Here is a 19,440-nt window from a genome sequence, read left to right on the forward strand (position 1 = left end):
ACTCTTCACATTCAATTGCCAGTCCTAACTCAATTTTAGGTTCTTGTACTGCCTCAACTTCAGGTGGCAAAGGTGCTAAAACTTCAAACATCAATATCTCCTCCACTTCAGGTGCATTGTTAACTTCAGGTGCCACTTTCTTCTCAACTTCAGCTTCCCATACTTCATCTTCAGGTACTGCTACCAATGTAACATCATGTGTCGGTGAATCTTCAAAATCAAGTGCCAGAGTGGCCTTAACTTCAGGTGACAGTATCTCCTCAGCTTCCTGTTTCAGTGCCTCAACTTCAATTGCTAATGTTTCAATTTCTAATGCTAGAGTCTCCTCAATCACAAGTGGTGGTGGCATTTCAACTTGAGGTGCTAATGGTTCATGATTTCCAGATACCAATATCTCCTCAACTTCAGATGCCATTGATTCCTCAACTTCAAGTGCCATTGCTTTCTCAATTTCAGGTGCATGGTCCTCTTCAGTTTCAGATGCCAATATCTCCTCAACTTCAAATGCCATTAATTCCTCAACTTCAAGTCCCACTTCCTTCTCAACTTTGGGTACCTGGTCCTCCTCAATTTCAGGTGCAGGTAGTACATTAAACTCTACTGCCTTTGTGTCTTGAATTTCAAAGGTCAGTGCTTCTTCAACTTGAAGTGCCAATGATTCTTCAGCCTCAGGTGTCAGTGCCACTACTGCCTCAACTTCATGTAACAGTGCCTCCTCAATTTTAGATGATAAAGTTTCCTTAAATTTGGGTACCAGTATATCTTTAACCTCAGGTGCCAGCTCGAGTACTTCCTTAACTTGTGGTGTCAATTCCTCTGCACCATCAGGTGCCACTGTCTCTACAAATTCTGGAGGCAATGCTTCACCAACTTCATATGCAAACTGCTTCTCTGTGTCTGGAGTCAATGTCTCCTCAACTTTGGATGTCATTGGCTCAGTAATGTCAGCTAACATTATTTGAAATTCAGGTGTCAATGCCTCTCTAACTTCATGTTTTAATGTTTCCACTTTATCTGAAGCCAAAACATCCTGAAGTTCAGATGCCAAATGCTCCTTAACCTCAGAAGCTAATACTTCTTGTATACTGAGAGCCAATTCTTCTCTAAACTCTGATGTACTTGTTTCTCCAATTTCAGGAAGCACTTTAGGTGTAGGTACCTGAACTATAGGTGCTACCAGAACATCAGTTGCAAGTAGCTCAAGTTTGGGTGTCAGTACATCCTCAACTTCAGTTACTGCTGCTTCTTTAACTTTAGATGCTAGTATCTCCTCAGCTTCAGGTGCTAATAAGACAACTTCACATGGCACTAGATCAACTTCTGGTACCTGTGCATCAACTTCATGTGCCAGTACCTCCTTAACTTCATTTCCCAGTACTTCTTTAACTTCCGATGCCAACACTACATCGACTTCAGGTGTAAGTGTCTTCTGTCCTTCAGGTGCTTGTACCACATCAACTTCAGATACCATATCAATTTCAAGTGTTAGTACATTCTCGACTTCAACTGCTACTGCATCCTCAATCTCTGGTGTTATCTTTTCAATTTTAGGTCCCTCTACAGCCTCAATTTCAGTTCCCTGCACCTCCTTAACTTCAGGTTCCACTACTGATTTAACTTTTGGTGGCAGTGCTTTATCATCTTCAAATGAAAAACCCTCATGAAGTGCCAAAACCTCAACTTCAGGTGTCATTATCTCCTCAATTTCAGGAGCTAATACCCTCTCAACTTCAGCTGGCATTACCTCCTGATCAAGTGCTAGTTCCACCTCAATTTCAGGGGCTTGGATCTCTTTGGCTTTGGGCACCATTACCTTCTCAACTTCAGGTAGCATTTCATCCTGACCTTCAAATGATAGTCCCACCTCAACTTCTGGTGTTAGTATGTTCTCAACTTCAGGTGCCAATATGTCCTGACCTTCAGATATCAGTGTCCTCTCAACATCAGATGCTAGTAACTCCTCAACTTCATGTATCTGTGCCTCTACAATTTCAGACTGTGATTTCTCATAAATATTAGGTGATAACATCTCATCAACTTCAGATATCACTGCCTCATCAACAACAGTAGCACATGCCTTCCCAACTTCAGGTGTCAACACTATCCAAGCTTCATATTCTAACACCTCGATTTCAGGTACAGATATCTTCTCAGTTTCAGGTGCCCTTACATTCTCAACTTCAAGTGCTAAAAGTTCATTTGCTCTTGATATCAGTGCCTCCTGAACTTTTGGTGCCACTGACTCAATAACTTCTGGTATCAACATTTCTTCAACTTCAGTCACAACTGTCTCTTCAACCTCAAACACCACCATCTTATCAACCTCAGGCACTGTCTCCCCAATTCTATATACCATTGTTTCTTCAATTCCAGACTCTAATATCTCTAGAACTTCATGTGGTGTCTGTTCAACTTCAGAGGTCTGTAGCTCCTTAACTTCAGGTGGTGCCAATGTCTCATTAATTTCATAGGCCAATGTCTCAACTCCAGTTACTGGAGTGTCCTCAATTTCAGGCAACAATGCCTCCTCAACTTCAATTCCTGACGCTTCCTTGAGTTCTGGCCCTAGAGTCTCTATAATTTCAGATGTTAAAACCTCCTCAATTTCAGGGATTAGAACCTCCTCAGTTTTGGTTATGATGGTCTCCTCATCTTCAGGAACTGGAGTTTCCTCAATTTCAGACACTAGTGGCTCCTCAACTTCAGGTATTAAAGTCCATTCAGTTTCAGGTGTTAAGGTCTCCTCAACTTCAAGCACCAATGTCTCCTCAATTTTAGGTACCAGTGGTCCCTCAATTTCAGGAACTAGTATCTCCTCAACTTTAGGCACCTCAACCTCAGTTGTTAATGTTTCCTTAACTTCAGGTAGCAATGCCTCTTCAACTTCAGGAGTTATAGTCTCCTTAATTTCAAGTACTGATGTATCCTCAACTTCAGGCAACAATCTCTCCTGAACTTCAGGACTTAAGGTCCCTTTAACTTCAGGCAGCAATGTCTCCTCAACTTCAAAGGTTAAAGTTTTCTTAAGTAATAATGTCTCCTCAAGCTCAGATACAAACATTACCTCAGCTTCAGGTATTAGTGTTTCTTCAACTTCAGACACAGATATCTCATTGAATTCAGTCCTGTCATCCTCAGGCACAAGGGTTTCCTGAATCTCTGGCACCAGGGTTTTCTCAACTTCAGACAACACAATCTCATCAACTTTCAGCACCAATGATTCCTGAATATCAAACACCACAATCTCCTCTATTTCAGGCATCAGTGTCTCCTGAACTTTAAATACCACAGCCTCCTCAATTTCAGACACCAGAGTTCCTTGAACTTCATGCACCATTGTCACACCAACTCCAAGAATCATAGTATCCTCAACTTTGGACACCATTGTCTTCTGAACTTCAGACAGTAATATCTCCTCAACTACATGTTCCACTATATCCTCAGTTTCTGGCAACAATATCTCCCCAACATCATGAGTTAAAGTTTTCCCAGCCTGAGTTGGTATATTATGAACTTCAGTGGCCAACAGATCCACAACTTCAGATGCCGATGTCTCCAAAACCTCAGTTGCCAGCACCTTTTCAGCTTCATGTACTACTATCTTCTTAACTTCAGGCACTAGTGTATCTCCAACCTCAGGTGTTATACACTTCTCAGCTTCAGCCACTAAGATGTCATCAGCTTCAGGTGTAAAAGTCTCCTTAACTTCATGCAACTGTGTCTTCTCAGCCTCAATCACCAGTGTCTCCACAACTTTAGACACCACTGACTCCTCAATTTCAGTTGTCATAGGCTCAGCTTTAGATACTGGCATCTCCTCAACTTCAGGTGGAAAAGTCTCAATCTCAGATGCTAGTGTCTCTTCGATTCCAGTCTCCTTAACTTCAGGCATCAGTGTCTCAACTTCAAGTGTTACTGTCATCTCAACCTCAGATACCACTGTCTCCTTAACTTCAGATACCACTGCCTCCTTAACTTCAGATACCAGTGTCTCCTTAATTTCAGGTACCTGTGTCTGCCTAACTTTGGGCACCAGTGTGTCATCAACCACACGTGCTGAAATCTCAACTTTAGGTATTACAGACTCTTCAACTTCTGGTGGCACAATCTCCTCAATTTCAGGTGGTAAAGACTCTACAACTTCTACCATCCGAACCTCCTCAGCTTCAGGTGTTAAAGTCCTCTCCAGTATTTCTCCAACTTCAAGCTCCATTACCTTTTCAATTTCAGGATCCTCCTCAGCTTCAGGCATTATAGTCCTCTCCAGTATTTCTCCAACTTCAAGCTCCATTACCTTTTCAATTTCAGGATCCAATGTCTTCTCAAATCCATGCACCAGTGTCTCTTCAACTTTCAGCACCAGTGTCTCCTCATTTTCAGGAATTATTATCTCATCTCCCGATTCCTCAATTTGAGATACCAGCACCTCCTCTGTTTCTGGAACAAGCACATCCACCACTTCAGGCACCAGTGTCTCCTCAATTCTTAATGTTATGATCTCAAGTTCAGGCATTACTGTCTCAACTGCAGGTATCAATGTCATCTCAACTTCAGGTATTGCCATCTTCTTAATTTCAGTTACCTGTGCCTCTTTGTCCTTGGTTAACAGAGTCCCCTCATCCTGAGACAAGATTATCTTCTTAATTTCAGATACCATTGTATCCTGAATTTCAGATACCACAGTCTCATATATTTCAGGCACCAATGACTTTTGAACTTCGGATACTACAGTCTCATCAGTTTCATGCATCAGTGTTTCTTGAACTTCTGACAAGACAGTGACCTCAGTTTTAGATACCAGTGTCTCCTGAACTTCATGCACCAGAATTTCACCAACTCTAGAATCTATGGTCTCCTCAACTTCATGCACCATCACCTTTTCAACTTCAGACACCAGTGCTTCTTCAACTACACTCAAAAGTGCATCATCAGTTTCTGGTACCAATGCTTCCTCAACTTTTGTTGGTGTCTCCTTAATTTCAGGAATCAACAGTTCCTTAATTTCTAGTGCCAATGAGTCTTCAACTTCATGAGCCAATGTCACCTCAACTACTTCAGACACCAGAATCTCTCCAATTTCAGGCAACAGTGTCTCCTTAACTTCAGGTGTTGAAGTCTCCTCATTTTCAAACAATGGTGTCCCCTCAACATCAGGCACTAGTGTTTCCTCAGCTTCAGGCAATAGTATCTCAACTTCATACAAAAAAGTCTCTACAGGCACCAGTGTCTCCTCAACTTCAGGCACCAGTGTCTCTTCAACTTCAGGCACCAGTGTCTCTTTGGCTTCACACATGAGTGTCTCCTCAACTTCAGACACCAGCACCTTCTCAACTTCAGGTACAAGTGTCTCCTCAATTTCAGGCACCAGTGTCTCCTCAGCTTCAAACACCAGCATCTCAACTTCAAGCACCAGTGTCTCCTCAACTTCAGGCACCAGTGTCTCCTCAACTTCAGGCACCAGCATCTCTTCAACTTCAGGCACCAGTGTCTCCTCAACCTCAGACATCAGTGTCTCCTTAGCTTCAGACACCAGTGTCTCCTCAACTTCAGACACCAGTGTCTCCTCAACTTCAGACACCAGCACCTTCTCAACTTCAGGTACCAGTGTCTCCTTGGGTTCAAGCACCAGTGTCTCCTCGTCTTCAGACACCAGCATCTTTTCAACTTCAGGCACCAGTGTCACCAGTGTCTCCTCAACTTCAGACACCAGTGTCTCCTCGGCTTTAGACACCAGCATCTCCTCAACTTCGGGCACCAGTGTCTCCTCGGCTTCAGACACCAGCGTCTCCTCAACTTCAGACACCAGTGTCTCCTCGGCTTCAGACACCAGCGTCTCCTCAACTTCAGGCAGCAACTTCTCAACTTCAGGCACCAGTGTCTCCTCAACTTCAGACACCAGTGTCTCCTCAACTTCAGGCACCAGCATCTCCTCAACTTCAGGCACAAGTGTCTCCTCAACTTCAGGCACCAGCATCTCCTTACCTTCAGGCATCAGTGTCACAAGTGTCTCCTCAACTTCAGGCACCAGTGTCTCCTCAACTTCAGACACCAGTGTCTCTTCAGCTTCAGACACAAATGTCTCCTCAACTTGAGACACCAGTGTCTCCTCAACTTGAGACACCAGTGTCTCCTCAACTTCAGGAACCAGTGTCTCCTCAGCATCAGACACCAGCTTTTCCTCAATTTCAGGCACCAGTGTCTCCTCAACTTCAGGCACCAGTGTCTCCTCAACTTCAGCCACCAGTGTCTCCTCAGCTTCAGGCAACAGTATCTCAACTTCATACAAAAAAGTCTCTACAGGCACCAGTGTCTCCTCAACATCAGGCACCAGTGTCTTCTCAACATCAGGCACCAGTGTCTCCTCAACTTCAGACACCAGAATCTCCTTGTCTTCAGGCACTAGTGTCTCCTCGACTTCAGGCACTAGTGTCTTCTCAACTTCAGACACCAGTGTCTCCTCAACTTCAAACACCAGAATATCCTCAACTTCAGGCACTAGTGTCTCCTCAACTTCAGACACCAGTGTCTCTTCAGCCTCAGATACCAGTGTCCCCTCAAATTCAAACACCAGTGTCTCCTCAATTTCAGACACCAGTATCCCCTCAACTTCAGACAGCAGTGTCTCCTCGACTTCAGACACCAGTATCTCTTCAACTTCAGGCACCAACATCTCCTCAACCTCAGGCACTATTGTCTCCTCAACCTCAGGCACCAGTGTTTCCTCAACTTCAGACACCAGTATCTCCTCAACTTCAGACATCATTGACTCCTCAACTTCAGACACCATTGACTCCTCAACTTCAGACACCATTGACTCCTCAACTTCAGACACCATTGTCTCCTCAACTTCAGGCACCAGTGTCTCCTCAACTTCAGACACCAGTGTCTCCTCAACTTCAGGCACCAGTGTCTCCTCAACTTCAGGCACCAGTGTCTCTTCGGCTTCAGACACCCATGTCTGCTCAGCTTCAGGCACCTGTGTCTCCTCAACATCAGACAATAGCATCTCAACCTCATACATAAAAGCTTCCTCAGGCACCAGATTCTTCTCAACTTCAGTTGTAAAAGTCTCCTCAACTTCTGGCAGTAGACCTGTCTCAACTTCATGCACCAGTGATTCCTTAATTTCATGCATTATTGTCTGCTCAACTTCAGGTGTTAAAGACTCATCAACTTCAAGTGCAAAAGTCACCTCAACTTCAGGTATCAAAATCTCCTCAAAATCTGGTAAAAATGTCTCAACTTCATACACAAAAGTCTCTTCAGGCACTAGATTTTCCTCAGCTTCAGGCAACAGCCCTATGTCAACTTCAGACACCATTGTTTCCTTAATTTCTTGCACTAGTGTCTGTTTAACTTCAGGTGCTAAAATCTCCCCAAATTCTGACACCCAAGCCTCTTTAACTCCAAGTACATGTGTCTCCTTAACTTGAGGCACCATAGTCTCTTCAATTTTGGATATTAAAGTTACCAGTATCTCTTCAACTTCACCAACTGAAGTGTCTTTAACTATTGGTGTTAAAGGCCCTGCAACTTCAGGTTCCAGTATCTCCTCAACCAGAGTCTCTTTAACTTCAGGTGTTAAGGTCTCCTTAACTTCAGGCACCAGTGTCTCCTTTAATTCATGTGTTAAAGTCTTTGCAACTTCCAGAGCTAGTGTTTCCTCAACTTCAGATACTAGTGTCATTTTAACTTCAGGTATTATCTCCTCAACTTCAAATAACGATACCTCTTTGGCTTCAGGTGTCAAAGTTTTGTCATCCTTAGACACTAGTGTCTCCTGAACTTTGGACATCAGTGTCTCCTGAACTTCAGAAACAGGAGTCTCCATAACTTCTGGCAACAATGTCTCCTGAAATGCAGACACCAAAGTCTTCTCAATATCAGAGATTGGTGTCTCTTGAACTTCTGATACCAGTATCTCATCAACTCCAGGAACAAATGTCTCCTGAACTTCTGGTACCACTCTAATCTCAGTTTTAGAGTCCCAGTTCTCCTTAATTTCTGGAACCAATACTTCCACAAGTTCAGGCACTAACGTTTCCTCAATTTCAGGCAACAATCTTTCCTTGACTTCAAACATATGTATATTCAGAACTCCAGGCAACAAGGTCCCCTCATTTTCGGATATATGTGACTTCTCAATCTTTTTATCCTGAACTTCAGGTAATAATCTTTTCACAACTGCAGATACCAGTGACTCCTCAAATTCTGGTACTGATCTCTCCTTAACTTCTTGTGGCAACTCATTTGTGGATTCCAGTAGCTCAACTTCTGGTGCTAGTACCACCTCAGCATCAGATGAGAGCAGCTTCTCATTCAGAGAAGCTAATACATCTTCAACTAAGGGTGTTAGCAGATTCTCATGAGGAGGGAATATTACCTCCATTTCTTCTGCTGTTAAATGTCCTTTGGTATCAGATAATGATTTCAGCTCACCTCCAGATCTTATTGCATCTTCATTTTTTGCTTCTAATCCCTCTTCACTTTCAGGTGCCAATAATTCCTCATCAAGTGCTGATGGTATAGCCCTAGCTATATGTACTGAGGTATCATAGTTATGTTTCAAAATTCCCTCAATACTTTCTGATGATATTCCCATTACCATCCCTGGTGCTACCATACTGTGATTCAATACTGTTTGTGCCTCCTGCAGAGTTACTTGCTGAGAAACTGGTTTAATTTCAATGTTATTCTCAAGCACTTCATTGTACTCTACAACATTAACTACAGGGTCTAATTTCTCTATCTTACTCTCTGATGTTGAAAGAGCTGCTGCATCATGCTTCACTGACTCTGGAAAATCATTACAAGCCAATGATTTTCTAGTCTTACCAGTCTTACATTCTTTTACAGTGTTGACATCAATTTCTACACTGCTTGGCAAAAATGAATCAAAACTGTTATCATTTTTGGCATTATCTCTAACAAGCATTTTGTAAGGCCCTAAATCAATAATGTCAACATCAGACTCAATATTACTAATAGAAGACTGTTCACTGCCCATGTCAGCTTCCCAAACATCAGTAACACTTTCAACAAAAGATTCAACTCTGTCCATATCAATGCTATCATCTCTATCTGTTTTCTGACTTTCAACAAAAGATTCAACTCTGTCCATATCAATGCTGTCATCACTATCTGTTTCCTGACTTCCAAAAAAACTTAACATATCAACATTAACAGCATCAGCAGACCCCTCAATATAAGCATCACCCTTAAGATCTATATCAGTAGTCCCTGCAATTTCAACATTTACATTTTCTGCATTCTGTGTGCCATATATTTGCCTGTACTCAACATTTGCTTCATCAATATTATCAGACTCAAGAATTTTTATGGTTTCAGTTTCTGTAACATCCCCAGTATTTCTAACATCTCCAAGTAAAGCAGTAACATCAACTGAAAATACATCGGAGAGAGACTCAACACTGCTAGTGGTAACACCCTCTCCTCCAAAATAAAAAACTTCATCTTCAAATAGTGAAGCATCAAGACTTTTAACATTACTTCCAGTGTCTGTTATAAACTTAGCTGAAAAGGAACTCTCCATTCTGGGGTCATGACTTCCTGTAATAAATGCAGAATCAAAATTTTCTATTTGCTTCATAGAATTTCTATCCCTCAACTCAGATGCAAGCTCTAAAGTTACTTCTTCCAAGTTTCCCTTCTTGGAACTTTCAGCTGCAGAATGACTATCATAGAGTTGCCCTTTTTCCTCCATACTAAACACTTTACAGTCATAAAGCTTTGTAGGAGACTGACCAATCACTACCTGATAATAAGACACCCCAAGTAAAGACTTTTTTACAATGTGCACCTCTTGACACTCATGTGTTGACCCCATTAGTCTTTCTACATAGTCAACAGTGTCATTGAAATTCTCAAAAGTTTTAGAGGAATTTAAATTTACTCTTATAGTATATATAGGATCCAGATCTATGTAATTTGAGGAATTAATATTGCATAGTGGATAAAAATATTTTTCAGCCATTGCCATGGATTCATAACTAATATCTTTTCCAGCAATATTCTTTCTTTCATGTATGTCAAATCCTACTTCCAAATTAACCACCAATTCATCCTGAAGTCCAACCACATACTCAAGCTTGGGTTCACTCTCAGGTTTAACATCAGTTTCAATCACAGATTTGTCTTTGAAGTCAACCACAGATTCATTTTCAGACTCACCTTCAAGCTTAATCTTAGGTTTAATCAAAGATCCAATTTCAGATTCAACAAAGGACTCAATATCAGGTTCAACCACAAGCTTACTCTCTAGTTCAATTTCAGACCCAATATGTTCAACCACAGACTCAGCATCAAGTTCAACCTCATATTCAACCAAAGGCTCAGCCTCATGTTCAACCACAGGCTCAACCTCATGTTCAACCACAGGCTCAACCTCATGTTCAACCACAGGCTCAACCTCATGTTCAACCACAGGCTCAACATCATGTTCAACCACAGGCTCAACATCATGTTCAATCACAGGCTCAACCTCTTGTTCACTAACAGGCACAACATCATGTTCAACTACAGGCTCAACTTCTTTTTCACCAAAAAGACTGACCACATGTTCAACCACAGGCTTAATCTCTTGTTCAACCACAAACTCAACCTCAAGCACAACCACAGGCTCAACCTTGTATTCAACAACAGGCTCAACCACAGGTTCAACCTCTTGTTCAACCACAGGCTCAACCTCATGTTCAACCACAGGTGGAACCACATGTTCAACCACAGGCTCAACTTCATGTTCAACCACAGGCTCAACCTCATGTTCAACCACAGGCTCAACCTCATGTTCAACCACAGGCACAACCTCATGTTCAACCACAGGCTCAACTTCATGTTCAACCACAGGCTCAACATCATGTTCAACCACAGGCTCAACATCATGTTCAACCACAGGCTCAACCTCATGTTCAACCACAGTCTCAACCTCTTGTTTAACCACAGGCTCAACCTTGAGTTCAAAAACAAGCTCAACCTCATGTTCAACCACAGGTTCAACCTTGTGTTCAACCACAGGCTCAACCTCATGTTCACCCAAAGGCTCAACCACATGTTCAACCACAGGCTCAACCTCATGTTCAACCACAGGCTCAACCTCATGTTCACCCAAAGGCTCAACCACATGTTCAACCACAGGCTCAACCTCATGTTCAACCACAGGCTCAACCTCTTGTTCAACCACAGGCTCAACCTCATGTTCAACCACAGCCTCAACCTCTTGTTCAACCAGAGGCTCAACCTTGTGTTCAACAACAAGATCAACCTCATTTTGAACCACAAGCTCAACCTCATGTTCAACCACAGGTTCAACCTTGTGTTCAACCACAAATTCAACCTCATGTTCACCCAAAGGCTCAACCTCATGTTGAACCACAGCCTCAACCTTATGTTCAACCACAGGCTCAACCTCTTGTTCAACCAAAGGCTTAACCACAGGCTCAACCTCTCGTTCAACCACAGGCTCAACCTCTTGTTCAACCAAAGGCTCAACCTCAAGTTCAACCACGGGCTCAACCACAAACTCAACCACAGATTCAACAACATGTTCAACCTCTTGTTCAACAACAGGCTCAACCTTAAGTTCAACCACAGGCTCAACCTCATGTTCAACCACAGGTTCTACCTCTTGCTCAACCACAGGCTCAACCACAGACTTAAACTCATGTTCAACCACATGAACAACCTCTTGTTGAACCAGAGGTCCACCCACATGTTCAACCACAGGCTCAACCTCTTGTTCAACAACAGGCTCAATCTCTTGTTCAACCACAGGCTCAACCACAAACTCAACCACAGGCTCAACCTCTTGATCAACGACAGGCTCAACCTCTTGATCAACAACAAGCCCAACCTCTTGTTCAACCATGGGCTCAACCTCTTGTTCAACCATGGGCTCAACCTCTTGTTCAACCATAGGTTCAACCTCCTGCTCAACCTTATGTTCAACCACAGGCTTAACCACAGGCTCAACCTCATATTCAATCATGGGCTCAACTTCATGTTCAACCAGAGGCTCAACCTCATGTTCAACCAAAAGCTCTACCTCTTGTACAACCTCATGTTCAACCACAGACTCAACCTCATGTTCAACCACAGGTACAACCTCATGTTCAACCACAAGCTCAACCTCATGTTCAACCACAGGCTCAACATCATGTTCAATCACAGGCTCAACCTCCTGTTCAACCACAGGCTCAACCTCATGTTCAACCACAGGCTCAACCTCATGTTCAACCACAGGCACAACCTCATGTTCAACCACAGGCACAACCTCATGTTCAACCACAGGCTCAACCTCATGTTCAACCACAGGCTCAACCTCATGTTCAATCACAGGCTCAACCTCTTGTTCAACCACAGGCTCAATCTCGTGTTTAACCACAGGCTCTACTTTTTCAAGCACAGGCTCAACCTCTTGTTCAACCACAGACTCAACCACAGGCTCAAGTTCTTGTTTAATCACAGCCTCAACTTCTTGCTCAACCACAGGCTCAACCACAAACTCTGGTTCAACCAAAGAATCAATCTCAAGTTCAATCTGAGAATCCATGTCTGGCTGAATTACAGTCTCAATCTCAGGTTCAACTACAGGGTCAACCTTGAGTTCCAGAACAGTTTTAATCTCAGATTCTACTTTAAGGTCCCCAACACACATAACAGAACATTCAACCAAAGGTTCACCAACCTCAACTAGAAACCCACTTTCAAGTTGTTCCACAAACTGAAGTTCAATTTGAGACTCATGTTCAACCTCAGAGATAACCTCATGTCCAAGCAAAGGCTCAACCATAGACTTAACCTCATGTTCAACCATAGGATCAACCTCTTGTTGAACAACTGGCCCAGCCTCTTGTTCAACTACAGGCACAACCTCTTGTTCAACCACAGGCACAATCTCTTGTTCAACCACTGGCTCAACCCCAAGTTCAATCACAGGCTCAACCACAAACTCAACCACAGGTTCAACCACAGGCTGAACCTCTTGATCAACCACAGGCTCAACCTCATGTTCAACCACAGGCTCAACCTCATGTTCAACCACAGGCTGAACTTCTTGATCAACCACAGGCTCAACCACAGGCTCAACCTCATGTTCATCCACAGGATCAACCTCATGTTCAACCACAGACTCAATCTCATGTTCTACCACAGGTTCAACCTCTTGTTCAACCACAGACTTAACTTCATGTTCAACCATAGGATCAACCTCTTGTTCAACCACAGGCTCAGCCTCATGTTCAATCATAGGCTCAACCTCTTGTTTAACTACAGGCTCAACCTCATGTTCAACCACAGACCCAACCTCAAGTTCAACCACAGGTTCGAACTTTTGTTCAATCTCATGTTCAACCACAGGCTCAACCTTTTGTTTAACCACAGGCTCAACCACAGACTCAACCTTATGTTCAAAGACAGGTTCAACCTCTTGTTCAACAATGGACTCAACATCATGTTCAACCACAAGCTGAACCTCTTGTTCAACCACAGGCTCAACCTTATGTTCAACTACAGGCTCAACCACAGGGTCAACCTTATGTTCAACCATAGGCTCAACCTTATGTTCAACCACAGGATCAACCACAGACTGAACCTCATGTTCAACCACAGGCTCAACCTCTTGTTTAACCATGGGCTCAACCTCTTGTTTAACCACAGACTCAACCTCATGTTCAACCACAGGCTCAATCTCATGTTCAACCAGAGGCTCAACCTCATGTTCAACCACAGGCTCAACCACAGGCTCAACCACATGTTCAACCACAGGCTCAACCTCATGTTCAACCACAGGCTCAATATCATGTTCAACCACAGGCTCAACCTCATGTTCAACCACAGTCTCAACCTCTTGTTCAACCACAGGCTCAACCTCTTGTTCAATCACAGGCTCAACCTCATGTTCAACCACAGGCTCAACCTCTTGTTCAACCACAGGCTCAATCTCTTGTTTAACCACAGGTTCTACTTCTTTTTCAAGCACAGGCTCAACCTCTTGTTCAACCACAGACTCAACTTCTTGTTTAATCACAGCCTCAACTTCTTGTTCAACCACAGGCTCAAGTTTATGTTCAACCACAAGCTCAACCACAAACTCTGGTTCAACTAAAGAATCAATCTCAAGTTCAATCTGAGAATCCATGTCTGGCTGAATTACAGTCTCAATCTCAGGTTCAACTACAGGTTCAACCTTGAGTTCCAGAACAGGTTTAATCTCAGATTCTACTTTAAGGTCCCCAACACACATAACAGAACATTCAACCAAAGGTTCACCAACAAGCTCAACCAGAAACCCACTTTCAAGTTGGTCCACAAACTGAAGTTCAACTTGAGACTCATCCACAAGTTCAACCACAGACTTACTCTCAAATTTAACCCTAGATTCATTCTCAAGTTCAACCACAGACTCATGCTCTGGTTCAGCTACAAGTTCACCATCAAACCTAACAGCAACCATACCCTCAGGTTCAACTACTGACTCTCCTTCTGGTTCAGCAAGAGACTTGCCATCAGACTCAACAATGACCACACTCTCAGGTTCAACTACAGGCTCATCCTCAGGTTCAACCACAAGTTCAACCTCAGTTTCAACTAAAGGCTCACTGTCAGCTTCAAGTAAAGGTTCATGCTCAGATTCAACCATGGACACACTCCTAGGTTCAACCTCAGGCTCACTTTCAGGTTTAACCAAAGACTCATCCTCAGATTTAACAACAGGATCACTCTCAAGTTCAACTACATATTTATCCTTTGGCTCAATGAGAGGCTCACCATTAGATTTAACCACAGACTCACCCCCATGTTCAACCATAAGTTCAATCTCAGACTCAACTACAGACTCACTCTTAGCTTGAACTATAAACTCAATCTCAAGAACAGATTCACCCATACATTCAACCACAGGCTCAACCTCAGCTTCAACCATAGGCTCATCTCCAGATTTAACTACAGGCTCAACCTCAGGTTTAACTACAAGTTTATCCTCAGATCTCAACACATCTTCATCTTCAGGTTCAACAACAAACTCACCCTCAGGTTTAACCAGAGGCTCACTCTCAGATTCAACCACAGACTCACTCTCCATTTCACTAACAGGTTCATCTTCAAGATCAACCACTGGCTCAATGTGAGGTTGAAGCACAGGTTGACTATCAAGTTCAACCAAGGGCTCACCCACAGGTTCAACCACAGACTCCCCCTCAGGTTCACCAACAGGTTTATCCCCTGGTTCAACCATAAGCTTACTAGTAGGTCCAGCCACATGCTCATCCTCAGGTTTAATGCCATGCTCACTCTCAGGTTTAACAACAGGTTCATTCTCAGGTTCAATCACATGCTCACTGTCAGGTTCAACCACAGACAGACTCTCAGGTTCTATGACAGGTTCAACCAAATATTCATCTTCAAGTTTAAGCAAAGACTCACCTACAGATTCAACATAAGACTCTCCCTCAATTTCAACAAAAGATTTATCCTCTGGTTCAACCACAGACTTTTCTTGAAGTCCAGTCACAACCTCACCCTCAAGTTCAGCCATAGGCTCACTATCAGGTTGAACAGCAGACTCACTCACAGGATCAACCACAAACTCATCCTGAAGTTCAACAGGCTTATCCGCAGATTCATTATTAGGGTCAGCCACAGGCTCACTTTCATATACAACCATGGGCTCATCCTTAGCTTTAACAAGTTCAACTGTGGGTTCAATTACAGGCTCACTTTCAGATCCATCCACAGTTTTATCCTCAGGTTCAACCAAGGGCTCACCCACAGGTTCAATAAGAGATTCTGCCTTAAGTTCAACAAAAGGTTTATTCTTGAGTTCAACCACAAGCCCACAATCAAGTTTACCTTCAGAATCAACCACAGGCTCTCTCTCAGATTCAAACACTGGCCCACTCTCAGATTTAACCAAAGATTCAACCACAGGCTCACCTTTAGGTTCAACCAAAGACTCATACTGAAGTTCAACAACAGACTCATCATCTGCTCCAACCACAGGCTCAATATCAGGTTCAGCCATAGGATCACTCTGAACTTCAACCATGGGCTCATCCTCAGGTTCAAGTACAAGTTCAGCCTCACATTTAAGTATTGGTTCACTCTCAGATACAGCCACTGGCCAACTCTCAATATCATACTCAGGTTCAAACAAAAGCTCTACTGCTGACTTGTCCTGTTCAACAACAGGTTCAACCACAGGCTCATCCACAGATTCAACCATAGGCACAACTGTCAGCTCACCATCTGGTTCAACCATATACCCATTCCCTGATTTAACCACAGGCTCACATCCTGGTTCAACTATAGGTTCACCCTCAGGTTCAACAACAGACTCACTCTCAGATTTCATTACAGACTCAACCTCAGGATGACTCTTAGTTTCAATCACAAGCTCAGCCTTAAGATCAACCACAGATTCATCCACAGGTTCAACAAAATGCTCAAATTCAAGTTCAACCACTGACTCATCTTCAAGTTTAACTACAGGCTTATCTGGTTCAACCATTGGTTCATCCTCTAGTTTACTCTCAAGTTCATCTATGGGCTGTCTATCATGTTCAACCAAAGGTTCAGCCTCAGGTTCAACTACAGACTTATCTGACTCAACCACAGGCTCACCCTCTTGTTCAACCACAGGCTCATTTTCTTGTTCAACCATAGGATCACCCTCTGGTTCAACTACAGACTCATCCTCTGGTTCAACCACAAACTCACCCTCTGGTTCAACCACAAACTCACCCTCTTGTTCAACCACAGACCTACCCTCTGGTTCAACCACAGACTTACCCTCTGGTTCAACCACAGGCTCATCCTCTGGTTCAACCACAGGCTCACCCTCTAGTTCAACCACAGGCTCATCCTCTGGTTCAACCACAAACTCATCCTCTGGTTCAACTGCAGGCTTACTCTTAAGGTCAACCATAGGCTCACCCTCAGATTCAACCACAGATTTATTGCCATGTTCAACCACAGGTTCACTCTTGGATTCAAGTACAGAGTCAGTCTCAGGGTCACCCATAGGGTCATGTCTAATCACAGGGTCATCCCCATGGCTGATCACTATCACTGACTCACCTTCAGGTTTAACCACAGCCCCCAAAACAGTTTCAACTACAGCTTCAATCCTATATTCAAATTCAATTATAGGTTTTACCTCAAGTTCAACCACAGGTATCAAATCAAGTTCTGCATTTACAACTTTGGGTTTAACCACAGATTTAACATCAGACTGAATCACAGGCTCACCCTCAAGTTGATCCACAGACTCATCCTCATGTTCAATCATAGATTCATAAAGGTCAGGTTCAACAACTGACCTAACTTCAGTTTCAACCACAGACTTGTTCAGGGGTTCAACAACATTCTCAAGCACAATCATTAGATCAAGGTCAACTACAGACTGAACTTCATATTCAATCCTAGACTCAATTTCATTTTCCTCAACAGACTCAACTCCAGGCCAAAATGCTGGTTCAACCACAGACTCAATCTCAGGCTCAATCACATACAAAGTCTTGGTTTCAACTGGATTCTCAATCGTAGGATCAATATCATGTTCCACAACATGCTCAACCATAGATTCAACCTTAAGTTCAAGCATGGGCTTAGCCTCAGAATCAATTATAGGCTCAACCTTCAGTTCACAAACAGACCTAACATGGCGTTCAACCACAGGTTTATCTTTAAAGTTAACCACAAGTTCAACCTCAGGTTCAGTAACAGACTTCTTATTTTGTTCAACCAGAGATTCAATGTCAGATTCCACAGCAGACTCATCCTCAAGTTCAACTACAGATTCAATTTCATGTTCAATCATAGATTCATCTTCAAGTTCAACCACAGATTCATTCTCAAGTTCAGCCACAGGCTCATCATAAAGTTCAACCACAGACTCAAACTCATGTTTAATCACAGGCTCACCGTCAAATTCTACAAGAGATTCAACCTCAATTTCAGCCATTAGCTCCTTATCATGTTCAACAACAGACTCTATTTCAGGTACAACTGAAAACATAATATCAGGTTCAACCACAGACTCATTAAGTTCAATCAGTAGATCACACTCGGGTTCAGCAACAAATTCAACCACTGACTTAATATCAGCTTCAATCACAGACTCAAGTTCATGTTCTACCATAAACTTGATAACAGGTTCAGATTCAGGAACAATGTCAAGTTCAAATACAGGCTCATCTGGTTCACCCACACATTCCACACCAGATTCAACAGCAGACTCAACCTTAGATTCCATCACATATTCAACATCAAGTTCAATTACAGATTTAATTAAAGACTCTAAATCAGATTCAACTGCAGACTCAGACTGAACCACAAATTTAGCATCTGATTCAACAATAGGCTTGTTCTCAAGTTTAACTAGAGACTTTATATCAGCTTCATGTTCTTCTTCTAGTTTAGCCAAAGCCCCACTCTTAAATTCCACTACAGACTCCAACTCATGTTTGGATACAAACCCAATCACAGGTTTAACAAATTTGTCATCAAGGTCAACCACTGAATGAACCTCAGACTCATGTTTAATCAAAGCTTCAACATTTGTTTCCAATAGAGGCTCAACAACAGACTTAACCTCAGATTCAACCACCTCAGACTTAATCTCACACTCCACAAGCACATCCCCCTCAGACTGAACTATTCTGGCTTCACCCCCACAGTGAACTCCATTCAATTCCTCACCTATCTGTTCATCTTTATCCACATTATGACTCTCAACTTTGACTTCACTAATATCTTCAATCATTGTAAACTGTCTCTCACCTTCATCTCCCATTTTTTGCAAGGCATCTTTACCTGTAGATTGTGTTTCAATTTTGGTCAAGGATTTATCTTCGTCCACCTCTTGAACCTCTAAACCTCCTAGCAAATTCTTAGTTTCATCTCCACTTACAAGAGTAGACCTCACAGTAACATTGATTATGCTCCCTTCTGTGAAATCTTTATTTACTCCTGAATCAACTTCATCATGTGACTTAGTAATCTTATTTAAATCATCTTTAGTTGTTAAAATGTTATCATTGCTGGAACTTACTGAATCAGACACATTTTTTCTGGAATTACTCATTGACAACTCTTCAAGCTTCTCTTCAAAATAGCTTAATGTACCAGATGTACTGTCAACATCATCAAAAAGTTTTTCAACAAGACGTATAACAGTATTAAAATTGCGTCTCCCTGTATTATACTCTACCATAGTTCGAGCTAATAATTTTAGAAATGAATCATTTGTCCTAAAATGTGCACAAATAAAATGGTCAGTATCATTTGATATCAAGCCAGTAAGACTAAGCAAGTCAACAGCAAATGCTTTAGCTTTCAACTCACCTGCAAGACGAGCCAATTCATCAGGGTCTACACTAGCATCTGTGTAGCTTTGGGTTGTGGGCTCAGGCTCAGCATACATTG

General features: G+C 42.6%; 1 protein-coding gene across 2 annotated transcripts in view; it reads right to left on the reverse strand.

Moving 5' to 3' along the window:
* The window catches only part of LOC135104386 (titin-like), a 47,258-nt gene extending 27,905 nt beyond the window's left edge, over positions 1-19,353 (reverse strand). For both annotated transcript variants that reach the window (XM_064011771.1, XM_064011770.1), the window contains exon 1: positions 1-19,353. This exon is cut by the window's left edge and continues 15,813 nt beyond it. In XM_064011771.1, coding sequence (XP_063867841.1) covers positions 1-19,228 — 19,228 coding nt within the window. In that variant the 5' untranslated portion in view covers positions 19,229-19,353.
* Between the last annotated feature and the right edge of the window lie 87 nt (positions 19,354-19,440).

The sequence above is a fragment of the Scylla paramamosain genome, chromosome 10, assembly GCF_035594125.1.
Source record: "Scylla paramamosain isolate STU-SP2022 chromosome 10, ASM3559412v1, whole genome shotgun sequence".
NCBI lineage: Eukaryota > Metazoa > Arthropoda > Malacostraca > Decapoda > Portunidae > Scylla > Scylla paramamosain.